This window comes from Protopterus annectens, chromosome 9.part0 (assembly GCF_019279795.1).
Source record: "Protopterus annectens isolate FY-2018-M chromosome 9.part0, PAN1.0, whole genome shotgun sequence".
Lineage (NCBI taxonomy): Eukaryota > Metazoa > Chordata > Ceratodontiformes > Protopteridae > Protopterus > Protopterus annectens.
The window spans coordinates 1722372496-1722396219 of record NC_056743.1 but is presented as its reverse complement, the minus strand read 5'-3'; the positions used below and the strand labels follow the sequence as shown (position 1 = coordinate 1722396219).

General features: G+C 38.1%; 1 protein-coding gene across 1 annotated transcript in view; it reads left to right on the top strand.

The window, feature by feature from the left end:
- Positions 1–23724, top strand: part of LOC122810768 (adhesion G protein-coupled receptor E3-like) — an 804089-nt gene that overhangs the window by 527838 nt on the left and 252527 nt on the right. Inside the window, exon 8 of the mRNA XM_044082329.1 lies at positions 13373–13573. Coding sequence (XP_043938264.1) covers positions 13373–13573 — 201 coding nt within the window. The remainder of the gene's footprint in view (positions 1–13372; positions 13574–23724) is intronic.

The following is a 23724-nucleotide window of genomic DNA, read 5'->3' as shown; positions in this document are numbered from 1 at the left end:
ATCATGAGTTTGGTTTTGGAAAAATTGAGGGCTAGGTGATTATTACTAACATCCATGTCTAAGTGCTATTGAAGGCAGCTTGAGTTGCATATAAGAGTTTGGGGAGAGATTCAGCAGTGCAGATAATGGCTGAGTCATCTATGTATTGAACAAGTTTAGCATTTGGAATACAAAGATGAAAGTCATTAATGAAGATGTTAAAAAAAAAAGAGGACCCAGGATAGAACCTTGAGGAATGACTGTCAACTTGACTGTTGTCTGTTTGACAGGTAACTGGAAAACCAGCTAATGGAAGAGGAAGAAAGATTAAGATGAAAGAGTCTGGACAGGAGAAGGCTATGGTAAATGGTGTTGAAGGCCTTGGATAGGTCTAAGAAAAGGGTAGAAACAAGATTGCCTGAGTCACAAGCATGGATGATGTGGTCAAGTAAGGATAGAAGGGCTGTGGTGGTACTGTCTCCTGGTCTGAAACCATGATGTGTTGGGGTCAGTATGTGTGTGAAGAAGGTAGGGTAAGACGTGCAGGTGAATACATTTTTCAAGAATTTTAGAAACAGGTGAGAGAATGGCTATGGGATGGAAACTGGAGATGTCAGTGTTATTGCCCTCTTTGTGTAAGGGAATGACAAAGGCTTTTTTCCAGAGGAGGGATACATAGGACACTTGAAGGGAACGGTTAATTAGGATATAGATGGGGAGAGCTATGCTGTCTGCAGCTAATTTGAACAATTTAGAAGGTAAGTTGTCTGGTGCATTGAAACATGGTTTTAACTTTTGGAGGAGTTTTTTTATGGTGTTAACAGGGATGGGTTTAAGAGTGAAGGCAGGGGGGTGGGTTGGATTGGAGAGATAAGTAGATGAGTTTTGGGAGGATGGAATGAAGGAGGTTACTGAGTTGTTTGGGTAGGATGTGGTGAGTTTCGCTATTGAGTCTATGAAGAAGGAGTTAAAACTGGCTATGATATAATCTGGAGAGCTAGGGTCAGGACAAGGGTTTTCTTTTCTTCTGGGAATTAGGAGGGTAGAGATACTACTCCAACATTTCTTAGGGTTGGATTTGTGATTGCAATGAAGCCTGGAGTAGTAGGATTAGCAGTCAGAAGTAATTTGGTTTTTTTAACTCTATTCCTAAGCTGTTTGTATTCAGTTAGGAAGTTAGGCGTTTTGTATTTTTGGCATAGTTTCCATGACTTATCTTGGATGTGCATGAGGGATATAGTTTCTTTGGAAAGCCATAGGGCTGTTTTAGATTTTACTCTCTTAGTTCTAGGAGGAGCAAGGCTATTTAGTAGGTTAATGAAGGAAGTATTAAAGTAGGTAACTGCATTGTCAAGAGGAAGAATTTTTAGAGGGTTCCAGCTTATTTGTTTTAAGCAGTCAGAGAAGGTTTGAGGGCTGACGTTAGTAAGGGTATAGGTTGAGATACAGCGATGTTGTAGGTGTAGGGAGGAAGGTTTGCAATATGCAAAGGCAGGAAGATGATCACTAAGGGAATTTGGTAAGGTGCTACTATTTGCGATATTGTTGGGGTGGGAGACTAATATCCAGTCCAGAATACTACCAGAGGAGTTATCTTTATTAGGTCTGGTCAGAGAGGTAACTAAGTTGGTGAATTTGAAGAAGTTTAAGTTCTGAGAAGTTATAGTTGAGTGAATAGAGGTCCAGTTGATGTTTACATCACCTAGGATAATTGTTTCATTAGTAATGTTAGATGAGAACCAAGAAAGGATATATTTGAGAATGGGGATATTGTTTCCAGGTGGTATGTAAAGGGCAGCTATGCATATGTTTTTGTGGTTGCTGATTTTTAGGAGGGCCAAGGTTATTTTGGCATTATTGAATTGAGGTACTGGGTTGGTGTATAGTGTTACTATTATAGAGGAGGAAAAGATGAGGGCTACTCCACCACCTTTCTGTCATTCCTTATGATACTGTAGTTGGGGGGGGGGTGATTTCAGAGTCTTTCATGTGGGGTTTGAGCCACGTTTCAGAGATAGATAATATGTCAGGGTGGTTATGAGTGAGCCAACCATGGAAGTTGGGTAATTTGTTGCAAAGGCTTTGAGCATTTATAGTTGTGAAAAGGAGAGATTTGTGGGGAGATGGTGAAAGTGTGGAGCTTAACTTTGTATTCTGGCATGCAGAGGGTCCAGGGTTGGGCTAAATATCTCTGGAAAGAAGAATAGAGATAAGTTCTAGAAGGAAGGCTAGAAGTTTTTTTGATTCTCTAGGGCTGGAGTTGGGGGGTATAGCGTGTGGGTTGTTAGGAGTAGAGACTCTATTTGAACTGATGAGGAGCTTTCTATTGAAGAGGAGAGAATCATTGTAATGGTAAAGATGAGGAGAAATATAGGCTGAGTAGAAGTTTTTGGTTTTAAGAAATGAAGAGGCTGTGTGGTAGAGTAGGGAATAAGAGAGGTTTGGGAGACAAGTGAGGTGGAATAGCAGGTCTTCAGAGAAGGGAAGAAGTACTATGACTAATGGTGGAGCAGGAATGGTGTGCATGATTATTTTAGAGCAGTTGTATCTGGTGTGGATTCTTTAATGTAATATATGAGAGTATGGTGATAGGTGAAGTGGAATGGGAAGTAGATAGTGTATAAGCTGAAATGTGTTGAGAGTGTGAGTTAGAAATGGAAGAGGATTCAGTAGTTAGTAGGAGGGAGGGTTGTAATTAACTATGAGGTAGGAAGAGCCTGCTGTGATAGCCTGAGTGTAATGTGGGAGTGTCTTGGTATGTATGAATGTAGAAGTAATGGGGGTGGGTGGAAATAGGGGTCAGGGTAGGGGAGCATAGTGAGCCCAGAACAGAGCAGGCAGAGCTGAGAAGGAGGAATGAGTGAAGAGAGAACCCAGCAAAAATTATCAGTGAAACAACCCAATTAAGTAACACAGAGCAGCTGGCAAGCTCTGGTGAGTTATAATATAAAATTGTGATTTGGGGCTCAGAACTAAGAGGTAGTGGCTACTAAAACAGGGAGAAGTATATTCACTTAGAGCACTAGTGAGCAGAACAATTGTTTGTGTCTTTTGGCTTTTCCCGGTTAGGGGTCGCCACAGCGGAACTCCGGTCTGCTAATGATTGGTAGTTGATTTTTACGTGCCGAGTTACCAGCCCTGATGCACAACCTTCAATGAAGGTACGCCCATTCACGCATGTCTCCACGCAGAAGACGCTCTAGCTGAGAATTGAACCGAACATCGTCTTACTGTGCGGCGACAACGCTACCGCAGCAGAACAATATTGAGCTAAAACTTGCTAGAATTAGGAGTGGGAGTATGCTGCCATCTAGTGGCGTACCTGAATATGACTTATTTTGACAATATTTCTATTTATGAGGGAAGAAAGCTGGAAGCCATGGTGATGCAGCGGTAGCATTGTTGCCTTACAGCAAGAGATTCTCCCGTTCAATTCTCGGCTGGAGCACCTTCTGTGTGGAGTCTGCATGTCCTCCCCGCAGTCGAGTGGCATTCGAAAGACATGCATAGAATGGGTGTGCCTTCACTGAAGGTTGGACGTTGAGCTGGCACCTCGGCACCTGTAAAAAATCTACTGCCAATCATTAGCAGACTGGAGTTCCGCTGTGGTGACCCCTAACCGGGAAAAGCCAAAAGAAGAAAAAAAAAACGAGGGAAGGAAGCTGGTACAAGGTGAAGGAAGAGTAAGAGATAGGAGACTGCTTCAGATTTGCTGGTGTGCATGATGCAAAAAAGCCGCCAGTTGACTTGAATTGAATTAGGTAAACACAGATAATCTGAAACCAGATGAAAAGTTGTTAACGTTCACTCAGTATAGTCAGGAGAAAGAAGGTAGATGGAGCCAGTGGTTTTGAAAATGTCACTGGTTCACTTTCCTTGAGAAGAAATACTAGTCTGCCCATAGTGTTGTGAATGAGAGGTGGAGTACCCATAATTCAAAAGGCACGAGCAAGGTGTAACAAGAAAGACTAACTTAAGGACAGAAGTTTGTAAAGAATAAAGCAGCTGTAAGAAGGGGGAATAGAACATGCTAGGGAACAAATGTTAATGCCAGTATATAATGTAGCTTCTACAATCATAAAACATAGTGCAGAAAGCCATTATGATACCACATTCTATAAGCAATAAGGGAGAAATGGGTGCAGAAACTAAGCAATTATATAGTCAAAAACACTGATATGCATCAGACTATGAACCAAAACCACAGCAGGAAGTGTTGTAGACAGTACATACATTCATGTAATTGGTTTTCAGACTGTTGCTAATAGCAGAAAAATAAACAATTCAGGTAAGTTAGTAATTCAGTCTAATAATAGCATGTCTAGGTCATTACATTTAACATTTCTTTAAGCATATCCACATCATGTATTGGAATAAGTTAGCACGACAAATCCGGTATTGATATAAAGACACGGATAGTGTAGCCACTGAAATAGTGTGTGATGGAACAATTACCAAGGGAAGAGACACACCTTAAGCCACAAATGAGAATCCAATGGTTATTAAAGGACCAGTTAATGTTCTGTAATTATTGGCTACACTATAAGCATTTTTATGCAACAAGACACAAGCGGGTGTATATAATAGATGCTATTGTTGTATTACACTAATAGAAATAGGAAAAAATAGGCAATACAGTTTGTAACGCTATAAGCATACAGTGTCCTCTGCTTTGTGTAAAAATATTCTGTAAAATGATTACAATTCGGGCTGTATGTGTGGAGTAGCACAGAATGAATCAGGTAGAATATTGAATTATACTGATTCACTCTATGAGCGTGTTGTTCATCAGTTTGGTATGCAAGGGCACTTTAGATAGAGGTGCAGTCTGCTGCAGAGGTATACGCTACAGTGAATTGTTTGTAATTGTATTCATAAGGTCTCCATTGGGTAATGAATACTTGGGGACAATATGAGCTGTTTCTATAATCAAAGTAATTGCAATAGGAGACAGTAACATGGTACGACCGTTACTCCTGAAGGAGATAATTGCATGTGCATAAGCAGTTTACAAACTAGCAGTATTACATCATAGTTTTAACTGGGATTAGACTCACAAATAGCAAACCATAATAACAGGAATACTCATCAGCAATTACATCAATGTAAAACACCTTAACAAGGGACAGCCTGATTCTAGCCACTGTATCTTAACGGCGAGCACACAGCAGTCCTATACAGTTAGAACGGGAAGGCAGGGGTAAAAGTTTAAAAATGGCACCACAGATAACATCTAGGGTTATAGAGTTGAGTAGAGGAAGTAGATGGAGTGGGGGAGGGAGCTGTGAGGTAAGAGTGGGGGGTGGGGTGGCTGGTGAGATGCAGAGCTGAGAAGGAGGAATGACCGAGGAGAGAACCCAGTAAAAACTATCAGTGAGGCAACCCAATTAAGTAACACAGAGCAGCTGCCAAGCTCTGGTGAGTTATAATATCAAATTGTGATTTGGGGCTCAGAACTAAGAGGTAGTGGCTACTAAAACAGGATACCTTAAAACAGAGAGAAGTATATTCACCGAGAGCACGAGGGAGCATAACAATATTGAGCTATAACTTACTAGAATTAGGAGTGTGGGTATGCTGCCATCTAGTGGTGTACTTGAGTATAAATTATTTTGACAAAATCTTCGTATTTGAGGGAAGAAAGCTGGTACAAGGGAAGAGAAGAGTAAGGGATAGGAGACTGCTTTAGATCTGCTGCTGTGCATGACGCAGAAAAGGCACCAGCTGACTTGAATTGAACTAGGCAAACACAGATAATTTGAAACCAGATGAAAAGTTGTAATGTTCACTCAGTATAGTCAGGAGGAAGATGGTAGATGGAGCCAGTGGTTTTGAAAATGTCGCTGGTTCACTTTCCTTGAGAAGGAATACTGGTCTGACCACAGTGCTGTAGATGGGGCAGGAAGCACCCGTGGTTCAAAAGGCATGAACGAGCTGTAAAAAGAAGGACTAAGTTAAGAAGAGAAATTTCTAAAGCATAAAGCAGCTGAGAGAAGGGGGAATAGGACATGCTATGGAACAAAGGTTAATGCCAGTAGATAATGTAGCTCCTACAATCATAAAACACAGTGCAGAAAGACATTATGAAACCACATTCTATAAGTAATAAGGGAGAAATGGGGTGCAGAAACTAAGCAATTATATAGTCAAAAAATGATATACATCAGACTATGAACCAAAACCAGAGTAGGAAGTGTTGTAGACAGTACATACGTTCATGTAATTGGTTTTCACACTGTTGCTAATAGCAGAAAAATAAACAATTCAAGTAAGGTAGTAATTCATCCTAATAACAGCATGTCTAAGTCTTTATGTTTAACATTTCTTTCAGCATATCCACATCATGTACTGGAATAAGTTAGTAGGACAAATCCAGTATTGATATAAAGACACGAATAGTGTAGCCACTGAAATAGTGTGTGATGGAACAATTGCGAGGGGAAGAGACACACCTTAAGCCACAAATGAGAATCCAATGGTTATTAAAGGACCAGTTAATGTAACATGTAAATGTTGACATACATACATATATACCCAAGACAATGAATAGAAACCTCTGACTACATACATATATACCCAAGACAATGAATAGAAACCTCTGACTACATACATATATACCCAAGACAATGAATAGAAACCTCTGACTACATACATATATACCCAAGACAATGATATATATATATATATATATATATATATATATATATATATATATATATATATATATATATATATATATATATATATATATATATATATATTTATTTTATTTTATTTTACATTTGTTGACCGGGCTAGTCCAGCTGGATATATGTCCATTTTCAGTGGAGGCCCGGGGAGAAAAGCTCCAATGGTTATAACAAGTATAGGGAATACAAAAAAAATACACATAGCAAAACAAAACAAATCTTAAGCATAAAAGATAATCAGACTTTAGTATAGGTAATTTACATGTCAGAGGAAATATACATAACAAGCTAGTATTCCTAAGAAAAAGTTATTAAATAATTGCAATACGCAATTTATAATATCATAACGTAGTGTAAATAATACATAGTCATAAATTTTTTTTTTTTTTTTTTTATAGTATATATGAGATAAGTTATATCCACAAGGATGTTATGTCCGTGGGGATCAGTCAGGATGTAGTATAGTGAGAAGGAAATATTGAGGTAGAGGAAAGGAGGAAGAAAGGTTAATCAGGATTGGTACAGGAGCAAAGCCAGTGTTTATTAAGATGGATTCTCAGTTGTTTTTTAAAGAGTGGAAGAGTGGACAAAGATGAGAGTGGAAGTTTGTTCCACATTTTGCCAACTGAGTTGGAAAAAAGACAATCTCCTGCAGCATTATTGGGTTTGGTACTATTAACTAGTAGTTTATCTGAAGAACGTAGTTGTTTCAGATTGTTGTAGGGAGTAAGGAAGTTAGAGAGTATTGGTGTTTTGGATGGTTGATATAGAATGTTGTGAGCTATTAAGAGCTGTTGATAAATAAGCTTGTTAGGAAGTTCAATATATATAGATATATAGATATATATACAAATAAGTACTATGTCAGACCAGTATAGTCAGAAAGATGGATGCATGGCCAAAACCAGGGACCCTAAGGGCCATCAGTCCAGTGGCACTCTCCACTGTTAAGTTTTAAAAGTATGGAGTTGGCTCGACAGCCTGTTGTAATTGTGCACTTAGCCCTGAGTGTAGCAAAGACACTAGTAATCTGAAGGGGTGTTATTCTGATAAAAATCAAGGATGATTTACAGAGACACTATCCTGAACATTTTTATTTATTTACATTTTGGTTCCCAGGGTAGAGCATTAATCACAGCATGACCAACTGCAGGCTCAGCCAAGGTTTTAAAAAGTGCCAAAGAGATGAAATTTGTGGAAATGAGAACATGCAAATTCAATTTCTTTAATTATAAAGTAGTATTTGATAATGTTATAAATGAGTAGTGTATTAAAACAATACTGCTGGACATTGTATACTTTTTTTTTCAATTAGATATTAAGAAATGACTTATTGCCTTGTACAAATTGTCATTGTGGCTATGCGTAGTGTCGGTTGCGCAGCTGAGATGTATGTATACCTTTCTGTAGCATATTTCTGCTCCTTTGAATCAATCACATGCATACCTCCCAACCGTACCGAATTACTCATTTTTTACCAAGTTTTACAGTGCAAATAATGAGTTGCCATGATTCCCCGAGTGGCACCCCTTTATTTCCAAATTTTTTCCCAGCTATTTGTTTTTATTTTGTTCTTTTTCACTTTTTGAGCTGACGTCATCACGTGCAGAATGATGTCAGCTCCAGCAGCTTGTCGGAATTAAGCTCAAGGGCTCACATGCATGCATTTCCTGGCTGCTACTGTTTGAATGAATGAATCTGCAAGTGGGAAGGAAGCAGCATCTAGCCATCCAACTTTCTAGTGAACAGAGTTATTTTCATAGCAATTGGTTGCTGCAAGAGTCCAGCTTTTTAGTGAAGAGCTGCTTCTGAACAGTATTCTTGTTCTGCAAGTGACATTTAAGGTATTAGTTCTTACTCGTTTCAGGACTGCATTGCTTTTTCCCAAAGTGAACAGACTTTGATTTTAAGGTATTCGTTTCAGGAGTGCATTGATTTTAAGGTATTTGTTCTGCAAGACCGGACTGTTTTTTAAGGTAAACTGCATTGGTATTATTTGTTTCAGGACTGCATTGTGAAATGGTTTCAGGAGTGCATTGATTTCAGTAAACTGCATTGCTGTGTCCCGATGAGTGCATAGTGAACTGGCTTTTAAGGTAAACTGCATTGGTATTATTCGTTTCAGGAGTCAGGACTGCATTGTAAATTGGTTTCAGGAGTACATTGATTTAAGTAAACTGCATTGCTTTTTCTCGATGAGTGCATAGTGAAGATATTATTCATTTTTAAGTAAACTGCACTGTGTGTGTGGTTTCAGGAGTGCATTGATTTAAGTAAACTGCATTACTTTTTCCTGATGAGTGCATAGTAGAGGTATTATTAATTTTAAGTAAACTGCTGTGAAGGTATTATTCATAAGTAAACTGGTGTGTGTGTTTAAGTAAACTGCTGTGAAGGCATTATTCATAAGTAAACTGGTGTGTGTGTGTGTGTGTGTGTGTGTGTGTGTGTGTGTGTGTGTGTGTGTGTGTGTGTGTGTGTGTGTGTAAATACCCCCAAGGGAATACATCTGGTGGCTAGAGGTACTCGCTCTCAAACCCTGTACCTTGGGTACAGGTAAAAAGTTTAAAGTTCCTAGCCACCACCACATGTGAATTTATGCCTCATATTTTTGTTCTGTTCCTCATTAAATCTGTGGTTTTCGGGATTTTTGTGGCAAATCAATGAATGATTGAATTCACTAAATAATGACAGGAATTTGAATTTCAGACCATATTTCAGAAAATAAATGGTAACACAAAATCTTTTATTCTAGCAATTTTCTAAGATTATAAGATCAGTATTTGAAATTTGTCCCTATTTTGGGGCTGTATTCCCCCATTATTGGCTTTGTCCAGTTTTTTGTGCAAAGACGTTGACAGCTATGGTGAGAAGTGAGAACTGAGTTCACTAAATGATAGCCATTTAAGTTTCAGTCTTCCTATCTTCTTTCAGGAAACTGCTGATTTGGCATAGTGGCATGTTACTCTGACTGTGCACATGGTCCTGGTTCCAAGACTTGGCAGTGAAATGCATGGTGGTAATACATTTTAATCTAGCAACGTTCCAAAATTATACAAGCAATGTATAAAATGTGTCCCTGGTTTTTGGTCTTTTGCCCCCCCCCCAAAAAAAAACTGAAATTGAAAATAAGTGTGAGAAGCTGTGCAAGATGCCGATGGCTTATACTACTGTCATTTATATATATATATAAATATATATATATATATATATATATATATATATATATATATATATATATATACTGTGTGCATGTGTGTGTGGAAGTAGACTTTTATGATGGAAATGTTCTGAATTGGGCAGTTTTGTCATTACCGGTTCATGCATTTTGTTTCATTGTGTACTGGAAAAATTTTCAAACAATAAATTGCGCTCTAACTTAAGTCTAACAAGTGTGCTGTGTTATACAAGGAATATAATTTAACGTCTGGAAGGTGTATCAAAGAACGCATGTATGTTTCTTGTTTTGTGTGCAAGGGGCCTATGATTTGAAAGCAGCTTAGAGGTAATCTTTATCTACCACTGGCCAGATGCATTTACTTTGATGTGTGGGTTTCAATGCTGTTTCAATGAATGTGAGTTTTAAGGGCAGAGAAGTTTTAATGCCAAGTCTATTTTCATTGTGAGACAGTATTGCTTTGTTTAGGAGATATTTATTAGTGTTTGTGCATTGTGCTATAAAATGTAAAAATAAAATCCAAATAATCATTGTAGATGTAAAGCATTATGCACACATTAGTGTTTATGGTAAATGGGCAAAATAGCCAGGTAATGGGACATTGGAAAGGCTGCAGTGGGAGTCTGTGCCATATTTTGGTTGTCTGTTTTCCAGTTTGCGCTTGAAAGTTGGTATCCCACATTCCCACTGGAGTGGGTGGGGTTACATAATTCTGTATGCAAATTTTACATTAATCAGTGTACAGATTTGTAGCTATTATTAATGGGCCTTGCCGAGATTTATGATGTTTCCAGGTTGAGAGGTATGATCACATGTAGAAAAAAGCATTTATGCCTGTATACAAAATGCATGTGCGCTGTGCCTGTGTTTGTATTCCTGTGAGCAAACTTCTGTAATTAAGTGACAAAGTAAATCAATAAACCTTCAGCAGAGCTTTTAAAATCCTGTATTTATATCAGATAAAGATATATCATGCAGCTTGGCAAATGTACAACACAGATAACTATAATAAGTCATTTTAATGAGCTAAAATGTAGGTTACAAAGAGTCACATAGTACTGCTGAGAATGGTATCCTGAGGAAAGGAACTGGGGATATTATATAGAGTTATGACATAGTCGGGAACAGCTGCAATGTGAAGGTTTGATAAAAATACATTTGATTATGAGTATGATAGGAACAGATATATGGAAAACAGAAGTAATGCATGAATCGACTATGGTGGGAGGCAGATGCATAACATAGAGAGATGGTACTTATATCGCGCTGGGATAACTGACCGCTGTTATGTATGCTGGCAGGTGTAAATCACTGGGATATAGTACAGCAGCCTCTGCTGTACTAATGTGGGAGTATGTTAATTTCTACAAATCTTTCTAGTACTTTAGACCTTTATGACCTTCTGCCATGTAGCATGAACTTTCATTATGCTTACATGGACTTTCATTATGCTTACATGAACTTTCATTATGCTTAGATGGACGTTCATTATGCTTACATGAACTTTCATTATGCTTGCATGAACTTTCATTATGCTTACATGGACTTTCATTATGCTTATATGGACTTTCATTATGCTTACATGAACTTTCATTATGCTTACATGGACTTTCATTATGCTTACATGGACTTTCATTATGCTTACATGGACTTTCATTATGCTTGCATGAACTTTCATTATGCTTACATGGACTTTCATTATGCTTACATGAACTTTCATTATGCTTACATGGACTTTCATTATGCTTACATGGACTTTCATTATGCTTACATGAACTTTCATTATGCTTACATGGACTTTCATTATGCTTACATGAACTTTCATTATGCTTACATGGACTTTCATTATGCTTACATGGACTTTCATTATGCTTACATGAACTTTCATTATGCTTACATGGACTTTCATTATGCTTACGTGGACTTTCTGTATGCTTACATGAACTTTCATTAAGCTTACATGAATGTTCATTATGCTTACATGAACTTTCATTAAGCTTACGTGGACTTTCATTATGCTTACATGAACTTTCATTATGCTTACATGAACTTTCATTATGCTTACATGAACTTTCATTATGCTTGCATGAACTTTCATTATGCTTACATGGACTTTCATTATGCTTACATGAACTTTCATTATGCTTACATGAACTTTCATTATGCTTGCATGAACTTTCATTATGCTTACATGGACTTTCATTATGCTTGCATGAACTTTCATTATGCTTACATGGACTTTCATTATGCTTACGTGGACTTTCATTATGCTTACATGAACTTTCATTATGCTTGCATGAACTTTCATTATGCTTGCATGAACTTTCATTATGCTTATATGGACTTTCATTATGCTTGCATGAACTTTCATTATGCTTATATGGACTTTCATTATGCTTACGTGGACTTTCATTATGCTTACATGAACTTTCATTATGCTTACATGAACTTTCATTATGCTTACATGGACTTTCATTATGCTTACATGGACTTTCATTATGCTTATATGGACTTTCATTATGCTTACATGAACTTTCATTATGCTTACATGGACTTTCATTATGCTTATATGGACTTTCATTATGCTTACATGGACTTTCATTATGCTTATATGGACTTTCATTATGCTTACATTGAAATGTTTGAAATTCCAGCCTCTAAAAAGGTGGATTGACACTCAATAGTCAGTAGGCAATGTATCTTGAGAAGCCACAAATCAAATTCAGCATGTCTCATCACATATCCACTAGCTAGTGAGCAGATATAATAACAAAAATTAGTCTAGCCATGAGATAAATTTACAAATATCTGATAACTATCACTGACTGATGTGAAACCTTAAATAGCAATCACAATTTTGGGCACCTTTACCAAAAGTCTTATATAGACACATTTCAGTAATTGTCACCTTTAAAGCTCTTTGTTCCTCAAACATTGTTGTAACAGAATGCATTTATTATAAACAGTGACTGTGATCACAAAACTGTCTTTCTCTAGTAGTTTCTCCCTCATTAAGACGAACGTCTAAAGGAAGAATAATGCGCTCATGTAAGAAGCAAGCTACAGAAACTAACGAACTGTGATGGGATCTAAGTTAATATGTAACACATTTATGAAGAATTACAGATTATTAATTAAACAAAAGGCATTCTGTTAATTACATGCAGAATGTAAAGTAAAACATATTTTATTATGCTGTTCAAAGTTTCTGTGGTGTCTCAGTAGCTGTTTTATTCAGTGTATGTTCACCATCGAAGGTACTCTGCAGCTTTTGAAGCTGACTGTCTGTTATATCCTATGCAGGATATAACCCATTTAACTTAGGTGTCTGCAACGGTGATCATTCAAACATCTACTCTTATGGTAAGTTTACTTACATATACTTTTACAATACATAAATGTTCGTCAGATATGTTATGCTGTGAAAATTAATTGCAGTTCATTCCATAAAATGTTATTCTGAGTTTCATCACAATCAGTATAGTCCGGCTATGTAAAATTAAAAACTAATGAAAATTATTTTCAGTTTCAGGACGAGACAGCACTAAACATTATTTCATATATTGGACTTACCTTGTCAGTCATCTGTCTGATTCTTTCAATCCTGACATTTTTGCTGTGTCAGTCCATAAGAAATGCAAACACAACAATGCTCATCAACCTCTGCATTTGCCTGCTCATAGCAAATATTGTGTTCCTTTTCGGCATCTCTCAGACCAACACTCAGGTAGAGTTATTCATTACCAGACTTAATTTATTTAAATGAACCATTTATTGGAGAGAATTTTAAAAATGTCAGCCATTGTAAGTTTTCTGTCATGAGACTGTTTATGACCCTGTTATTCACAAAACTGATTTATGTCTTAAACATCTTCAACAATATTAATGTACATTATATTGTGGATTAAAATGCGTGTGCTTCATATGGGTTAGAGGAGCTGAAAAACATATTGTCTGAGAGCATCTGAGAGTACTGATTGAGAAAGTACAACCGCAATCCAAGCAGTATGCCTTGCCTAAGAAATAATATTAATAAATTACAGTGTAAGATGTTTTTTCAGGAAATTCCTAGCTGACAGCTGAGTTTTGCATCACTAGTGCATTCAGCTTCAGAGCTGAAGAACCAGGATTTAGAGTAACAAATGAATAAATTAAAATTAGATAAAACTAATTAGTAAGATTTGAATGTACTTGATATTCTTTGAGTACACTGTGCATGTTGGCCTCATTCCATCATCTTATCTGCTGTTTTCTCATCTTGTTTTGCTCCACCACTGATTTTATCTTGAATATGAAGGTTGCCGACCAGCAGCAGGTTGTTCTGGAAGGATAGCTTCCCACTTATCATAGCCTACTCCAGGATATTACCCTAATATTTGTAGGCGTTATAGTTAGAGAGAATAGATAAGAAAACATATATACACAATTATGCAGATAACCTTGTACAGATTTTCTTAGCCTAATGCATCCATCCATCCATCTATCCATCCATCCGTCCACAACCCCTTCATTTCCAGTTTTTGCACACAGTTTAGTGTGTCACTTCAAAATTGCTTATACTCTAGATGATTTAAACATATTCATACAATCATATAACAGCAGTCATGCGGTCTATTTTATAAGCAGTTTTATTCTGAAGATGTCTTGTTACTGGGGACAGAGGAAAACAGTATATCTTTTCTTAAACATTTTTGCCTGTATGCTTGTTTGGTGTATTTTCAATATTTTATAAGTTAGCCATTGGAATTCAGCTTTGTGTTTGATTGCATTTTCTTAGAAGAACAATGTTTTTGTCAGTATCTTGTAAGCTAAAGCTGACCAGTCTGTCCAAATACAGGTCCATGACATGAGAAAGGAAACTGTTACTGTAGACTGCACCCACCCATGATATGCACACAGAAACACACATACACACACAAGCACACCAGCTGTAGCTTTTATGATCCTATTTTATCCACGTCATCCTATATGACTGATGGATACTGAGCCACTTGTCAGATCTGATACAGTCTTGCTAATGATCCTTTCCTTGAGTGCCTTCAAGAAAATGTTTTCCTCCCATAATCCTTCTGTGCACTAATTGGGCCTAGATTTCTTAATGCAGCTGTTAATGTTCAGATGGCTCCTCAGCATCTTCCAGCTAAGTCCTCCATATTTCACAATAATGTTGTTGACTAGCTCTGCTTTCTTCAGAGATTTATTCCATTAGATACAAACTTATTTATATCACTGTGTTTATCTTTTCCCCTTTTCTTTACTATTAGCAGCATTTTGCATCAGCTTATTTGTAACGTTTCAACAAGAGGCCTGATGTCTTTATTTTGTCCTCTTGTGACTGTCTTAAAAATTATTTATTTTTTTATTTATTCACATTTGGTGACCAAGAATGTGCAACTGGGTCAGGACCCATTTTCAGCAGATGCCTGGGGAGAAAAGCTCCATCAAAAAATAAACAGTAGAGATTATACAATTTTAGCAAACATTACATTTTCTTAATAACAGTTACAGGCATTTATAGATAACAAGTTGAGAAAAACTTTCTTTTTCTTTTTTTATGATATCTAGGCCAATACAGTGCTGAGTAAGCAAACATTCTTTTCTTAGACAGAATAAAGAAATTAAGTAAAACATGTATTCTTTGGCCTAGTACAGATTATCATATAGGTAAAAATTTCAGTTTAATGTACAATATAACTGGTTAGACTAGCAAGAGTGGAAGTTATGGATGTAATGTTAAAGCAGAGCAAGGTATCAATTTTAGTAGATGGGCTTTATGGTTAATGAGGAAAAAGAACTGACAGAGGTGTAGAGAGAGGGAAGACAAAGACTGTGTGGGTTAATTATAGAAATAAGGAGGATTAAGAGAAGATGGGAGAAAGACTGGGAGATAGATAAGAGTATAATTTATGCTGTTAAGTAATGAAGGACTGTATGAGACAAGGAGGGGATGTAGCAGTTTTAGATATTTAGCAAAAATATGAGAGATGGTTTAATAGGAAAAGAGATTAGTCCAGAAAGAGGGAAGGTGTTTGTGAGTGATGTACAGGAAAGTAGTTCAAGAAGCAGGTAGGGAAGGATAGGAAGGAGAAGATAAATTGGTTACCAAGGTAATATGATAGAAAGATAGTGATGTAGGGAAAAAACAGGGAAATTAGAGTGAAAGTCGGTGAGATAGATTTTAAGTGGGAGTTGTTATTTAAGACCATGGGCAGATGTGAGCATTGAGATAGTGATTTTTTAATGCAGGTTTATAGGTATTAAAGGATTCTATGCCAGTGATGTTAGAAGGCAAGGTGTTCCATAACTTTGCAATGGTGTATGAGTAGAGGCTGTGACTGGCTCTTTTGTTAGGTTTGTAGACATTTACTTGCTGTTTGTTTCTGGAATGGAGGTTTTGGGCTGGGGTACATGGCTGTACAATAGGTTTTAGGGAAGGGCAGATGTCGGGTCTGTAAAAAAATTTATGGGCAAGAGATAGTTGTATATAAGTAAGTTAATGAGGGAATTCAAGTCAGTTTACTTTGTTAAGGACCTGACAATGGTGAGTGCAATTAGAGGCACCGGATGCAAATTTAGTGATTTTTTGATAACATAACTGGAGCTTGTTCTTTAGACATGTGTGCATGTTGGTAAAGATTAGAGCCCTGTACGAGAGGGATGGAAGTAGGAACAAGTTGGCTAGAGTTTTTTTGTTTTGTGGCTATCCATGAAATGTTTATGTCTATAGAGGTTTCTTAGTTTAAAGTATGTTTTTGATTGTATTATGTGTTGTTCAGAGGTAAGTTTGTTATCACTTATGATACCTAACAGTTTAGCCTGAGTTACAATTTCTGTTTGAGTTTTATTTTGAGAATACATTTTGAAATCACGCCAGTGGTTTTGGTAAGAATAGTAATAGCTTGGTTTTATTTGGGTTGAGTAGTAGCTGCGCCTCATTTAGACAGGTTTCAATACAGGTAAAGCCATTTTGTGTAATTTTTAAGAGATGTTGAGGGTTATTAGAGGAGGAGATAATAGCGGAGTCATCAGCATATTGCGTGAGTGTACTTAGGACAGAGGCAGTATGAAGGTTGTTAATGAATATATTGAAAAGTAAGAGACCAAGAATAGATCCTTGAGGGACTCCTATACTATTGACCTGGTATTCAGATAGATTAATTTGCCATCTAATACATTGTTGTCTGATAGGTAATGGAGAACCATTTTTGTGTAGATTGTGAACATCCTATGGTAGAGACTTGTTCTAAAAGTTTTCGATGTGAGACAGTGTTGAAGGCCTTGGATAGAGCTAGTAGGATTACTGATGTTAATTGACCAGCATCTGTAACCTTGTTCACTGTGTCAGTGAAGGATAGTAGTGTGGTGGTACTATGTGCTGGCCAAAAGCCATGCTGAGATTATGTCAGAAGATTGTCAGATAGAAATTTCATAAACTGAGTCTGTATACACTTTCAAGTAGTTTAGATATTGGGGAGAGAATGGAGATGGGTCAGTAACTGGATAGTTCATTAGCTTTTCCTCCTTTGTGTAAGGGGATTATGATGGATTTTTTTTCCAGAGTGTGGTGGGGATGTTAAATTCTGTGATCCATCTATTAATTAAGATACTGACTGGGTAGGCAATTGCCTCAGGAGCGAGTTTTAAGTATTTAGATGGGAGTTTGTCAGCCGAAAGGGAGCAGAGTTTCTGTTTGTTAAGAAGCTTATGAGTGAGGTGGGTACAGATTGTAGAGAGAAAGTGGTTGTTGAAGGTCTAGCGGAAGAGGGAAGGAATTTATGCTAGTGTTAGTATTAGCAGATTTTGATTGGTTTAGGTTTTTCATATGGCTAGAGTTTGGGTTAGGTATCAGGTTATTTACAAGTTTTAATATACTATCAATAAAGTGGGAGCTAAACATGTCAGCTATTTGAGATGGATTTTGTATGGTTTCTGGGATAAGTAGCATAGAGATAGACTTCCAGAATTTTCTAGCGTTATTAGTTTGGTAGGATAATTGTTGGGAGAAATAGTTTTTCTTTTGTCAGCAATTACTAGGTTTTTTTTGCCTTATTGCTTCCAGGCTCCATCTCTGGCTACTAATATTTGTTTTGTGGTTTTTGTTAACTTGGGCATATAGTTTATTTTTGTCCTATTTGTTCTGAGGGGCATTAAGCTATTGAGGGTGTCTAGGAAAACATTGTTGAAGTGAGTTAAAGCATCTTCTAGTGGTAGTGCTTTTAATGGGGACCAATGTATAGCTTTTAAAATGCTATTAAATAGTTGCTGATTGAATTTGGATATGTTTATTGATGTTGTATTGGTGTGTGGTTTTGGATCATGAAGGGAAGCTCTGTAAGTATATACTGGTAAGTGATCACTTAGGTTATTTGGAAGAGTGTTTGAGTTGTAGTATTTATGGGGATCATTTACTAGGACCCAGTCTAAGGCCGACCCTGGTTGATTGTTGTTTATCATTCTGGTAGGGCTGGAGATAAGTTGTGTAAAGCCATGGAGGTGTATACTGTTAGTAGGGGAATCAGTGCCTAGATTTAGCCCGTTAATATTCATGTCTCCCACAATAATATTTTCTTTTGTGATATTGTCAGTGGTCCAGGCAAAAAAGTCTTCCAGGATTGGGATGGTATGGCCCGGGGTATGTAGATTACTCCAGTACAAATTTGTTTAGAGTTATTAATTTGCAAGGAGGCTAGGAGAAATTCTGCATTACCAAAGGATGGTGCAGTTTTGAAGAGTGGATTTATTATTAAGATGTTATGATAAATTAGGGCTACAGCACCCCCTTTTTATGGGTTCTGTCATTCCTTAGGATATTATATCCACAAGGTAGTAATTTGGTGTCATGAATATGTTGCTTAAGCCAGGTTATGGCAACGGTTACTATATCTGGGGAATAGTATGCTAGCCATGAGTGAAATTCAGTGATTTTATTGCATATACTACATATATTTAATGTTATTAGCAAGAGATGGATTGGTGGGAGGTGGTTGGTTGTGTTGGTCTAGAATTTGGATTAATGTCTCCACATTGGGAAATTATGAGAAAATTGGTTAAGAGGTGATAGAGAAAGCTAGCTTTATTAGTGTGCCTGTAGTCTGTATACAAGTTTGGTTTTGATAGATATAGGAAGCCAGTGGACTTTAGTTAAGTGGTTATTGCTAACATGAGCAACCGTTGCTCAACACCAATAGTCAATCCCTCCCTGGTTAGATCCAACCACAAACTAATTACCATGGAAATCCACATCACACCCACACCCCCAGCAAAGGTAACCACCATGAAAAGCTTCTCCAAAGCTGACTTTGGGCTCCTAAAAACAGAGTTGGCTAACTTCACGGCACCCATGCAAATGGAAAATAGGTACATGACCACTGAATCATACACCAATGCAGTGTACAAACACATACGTAAATGCATGGAACTAGCCATACCCAACAGAACCAAGACACTCTTCTCCAAAAAAAAGGAAGCCAATCTGGTGGTCCCCTGCCATTAACAAACTCTACAACAGAGGGAAGAAACTGTTGCAGAAAAAGGTGAAGTCCCAAGACTGGAAAAACTCCCTTATTAGTCTCAACAAAAAGTTGAGATCCCTCATCAAAACCTCTAAAGCTAGCTATGAAGTCAGAATTGTGGCAGACACTAAAAACATCCACAAATCCTTCTACAGTTATATCAGGAATCTCCACAGCAATACCCAGATTTGCTGTGAGTTACTGGACAATGGTACCTCCTATACTGAGCCAACAGATATTGCCAACATACTGGCCAACAGATTCATTGCCAACTTTTCCCCTCTCTTCCCCCCTAAAGGACCAATCACAATACCAGAAGAATGCCAAGCACCCAGCATTACTACAGCACAGGTTAAAGCTGCATTGTCCAAGGCAAAGAATACAGCTTCCATGGGACCCGACAATATCCATGGCTGTGTTCTACATGAACTACAAAGTGAACTGACACCACACCAGAATGCCCTGTTTAATCACAGCCTCACCTCAGGCTTTGTCCCTACAGAATGGCGCACTGCTACAGTCATCACTCTCCATAAAGGGGGAGCAACTACAGACCCTGGGAATTATCGCCCCATTAGATGAGTCTGATATGTAAGGCTATGGAGCGCATCATCATGGACCTAATTAACAAGGATATAGGGAATCTCCAAACTCTGGATCCAATGCAATTTGGTTTTCTGAAGGGTAGATCATGCCTGCTTAGCCTATTTGACTTCTTTGAGTCAGTCACCAGAGCTGTGGATGAGGACAAGGTAGTTTATACAGCCTACCTCAATCTGGCGAAGGCCTTTGATACCATTCCCAACTCAGGTATTATAGAGAGACTCACCTAACTAGGCATCAACCCCTATATTACTAGGCGGGTTGCAAACTGGCTCACAGATAGAACCCACAGTGTGAAAGTAGCAGACTCCAAGTCAGACTGCCAACCAGTCATGAGTGGAGTCCCACAGGGATCGGTCCTGGGTCCTCTCCTGTTTGGCATCTACTTCTCAGAAGTCCAGGCCAACACGGAGGGAATCTGGCTGACCAAGTTTGCCGATGATTGCAAGTTGGGAGCCATTATTAACTCCCCCAGTGATGTAGGCATCCTACAGAAAGACTTCACTGAGACCAACAACTTTTGTTGAAACCATGGCCTTAAGCTTAATGCCAAAAATGAGTTGTCATTCCATTTGGGAAAAACTCAGTTCCCACTAAATACCACATTGATGGTAGCCCACTGAACACTGAAGGCGTTATAAGAGATCCAGGGACACAGTTTGACAGCAATCTCTCCTTCGACCACCACACTGCCACTGTGGTCAAAAGTCCTTCTATGTGGTACATCTCATTACCAAGGGTTTTGCATCCAGGAAGAAAGGGGTCATCATTCCTCTCTACTCATCCCTCATTAGACCAGTCATTAAGTATCATGCTCCATTTGGCATGTGCCTCACTAAACACCTGCAATAGCTGGAAAGACCACAAAAGTACCTCATGGAGAGGATCCTAGGCCTTAAATACATGCCCTACATGGACTACATGGGCAGACTCAAAAAACTCCAGCTTTTCTGTCTCATATCATCTAGGCGATCTCTGCTTGACTTAGAAAGCCATGTCTGGCATAGCCCTGTTAGAACTGTTACACCTAAAGAAATCCCAATCCCTCTGCACCACACACTCCAGGGACCTCAACCTCATTACCACAATCAACAGAACATGCTTGAAGGACAGGTTCATAACCCAGAGACTGCCCATGCTCTGGAATAGACTTCCCGTACATGTCAAGCAGAGCACCTCACTGGCCCTTTTCAAGAGAAATCTTGATGAGTGGATGGGAAATAGAAAGTTCACCCCGGGGATCACTCCAGTGGCTCTACTTGATAGAGGCACCAGGAACTAATGGCAGCATGATGCCAGGGCACTTTTATGGACTAGGCTTGTAAAGGCTCCAGGGCCATTGGCGTAGTACACACCTATGAACCTATGAACAGATGAATATTATTAAATTCAAATAAAGAGGATGTTATACTGGAAAAGCAGTTATTATGGATATGAAGTGGTAGGGACTGGGTAGATGTTTTTATAGGTGCAGGTGTTAGCATGTATGTCAGAGATATGGCATATAACAGTAAGCCTAATGAAGTGAGTTGAAGCATTAAGAACATGGTTTGGTGTGAGAGAGAAGGCATGGTATAGGTTTAGAAAAATAAAGAATAAGGTATGGAGACGGCAATGGTAAATGACGGAAGAAAGAGTTATTGAGATATTAAAATTATGTATTGCTATAATAGAAAGAGAATGTAGGTTGAAAGTTTTGAAGAACTGTTGTGGGAAGATGAGGAAAAAAGGCTGTTGGGTAGGTGTTAATGACTTAAGTTAAGTGATGGAGAGTTCATTGGATGTTGTTCACAAGTGGGTGGAATTAAGGTAACTATAAATGTAATTGTATGGGGGTGTGTTGGAATGGGGGTATGGTAGGGGGAGCAGAGTGAGCCTGAGCGGAGCACGGGTAAATGGAGTGGGCTGGACCCAGTTTCCAGGAGCTTAGGCCACAGAAACAATTGGTAAGCTACTGTGTTTTTATATTTTTCTATTGTGCACTATCCTTAATTTGGTTTCCTGATCTATTTTTAAAGATGAGAGAGAAAATGAAATGCCAGATGCTACTTACATAATTATTTTAAACAGCTGACTAATCAGTTATTTAGTAGTACAACTATGTGGGGTTGGAGCGAGAAGCAAATAATTGTAAAGTGAGAGAGGGAAGAAATACAAGCAAACATAGTGCCACCAAATGTAACAGGAGGCTGTAACACTATGCTAAGAGTCAGTAGGGGAAAGATATAGCTAGAGCAAAAAGGGGGGATGGTAGGTTGGACACAGTGATGTGCTACAGTTAACTGCACAAACAACAGAGTAGTAAACAACTGTGCTATATTGCATTAAACATACACAGAAAAGTTTGAGGGTCTTTTCCCACAAGGATTCTGTGTTAACAGGATGTTGGGTCTTGGGTTAATGGTCAGTTACAGTTAGTAAGAGTCAAGACCGAGCTTAACATCTTAAAATAAAAAAGAGGAGGAGAGCAGTTATATGAGTGTGGTGAAAAGGAAACTGCTAATATTTAACTAGTTTGCTCTAAAACAGAGTAGTAGGAAAGGTATACTAGAGTTACTAAGAAATAAATTAAAGATGTTCATCATTTTCACTACCCAGGACATAACAACAGGCAGCTTCAAAAATCTCTAGCTACCTCTAACATCTTCATTCTGACTGCTGATTACTCAGCCCTGTGAAGTGAAATCAGTAGTCAGAGTATAAAACTTTTTTTTAGTACTGTCTTGTTTCCTCATGAAGTAGCAGCTCACAGGAGAAGCATCTGGCTTATAACATCATTTCTGGCAGATACATACCCAGTGGGGACCCACCCAAACACATTTCTTTCCTTTACAAAAAAGTATTTCTAATTTCTGACTTTAAATGGTATTTCACATTTAGGAATCCCAGTTTTCTTTTGAATATCAGAAGTTTCTGGTTAGAGACTGCTATTTTTAGTGCACACCTAATTTGGGAGCTATTTTGTATGAAAAGTGCACTGCTTGTGTAAGCATTAACATTTTAGTGATGTAAAGTGTTTTGAACAGTCTGTGACAGCCCCTGTTTACCACCAGGCCAGTAATCAAGGAGCCTCAATCCTCACCACTGACACTGGTGAGAGGCAATCACTAAAACAGGAATGGATTTACATAGTATTTCAAATGCAGCTCTCTGTATCCAACACAATGCCCCCCAAGAGTACCCAGGGAACATTCTCCACTGTGACTGAACTCTCTGTCTCTCCAGATACCAAACAAGGCCCACCTCAGAGCACTGTGTCCCAGTTCCAAGTATCTGGCACACACACTTAAATATTTTTCACATATACACACACACACACACACACACACACACACACACACACACACACACACACACACACACACCTGGGAAAGGCTGACACAAATTCACAAGCTGTGTCTCCTCTCTCCAGATTACAGTGTATCTACCACCAGCCAAATACTCTAAGGCACTTACAAGGGGTAACCAATTATACTGTGTCAAATTAATACTGATATGAATGGTAGAGTGTAACCAAAGCTGTAAGCAGTAAGGGTTTTTGGAGAGGCCAAAGTGACACTGAAATAAGCACAGGCACTCTCACAATATTAAAAGTATTCACCAAAAGACCAGCCACAATGAAAAAGTATAAAAATGTTTAACAATGGACAATAAAAACAGAAAACAGGAAAATACTTAATATTTAGTTTCAATGAACATCAGAGTTTTCAGTTACAGGAAGTATAAAATAACACAGTTGGATAGAATCTCACATGCAGAAAAA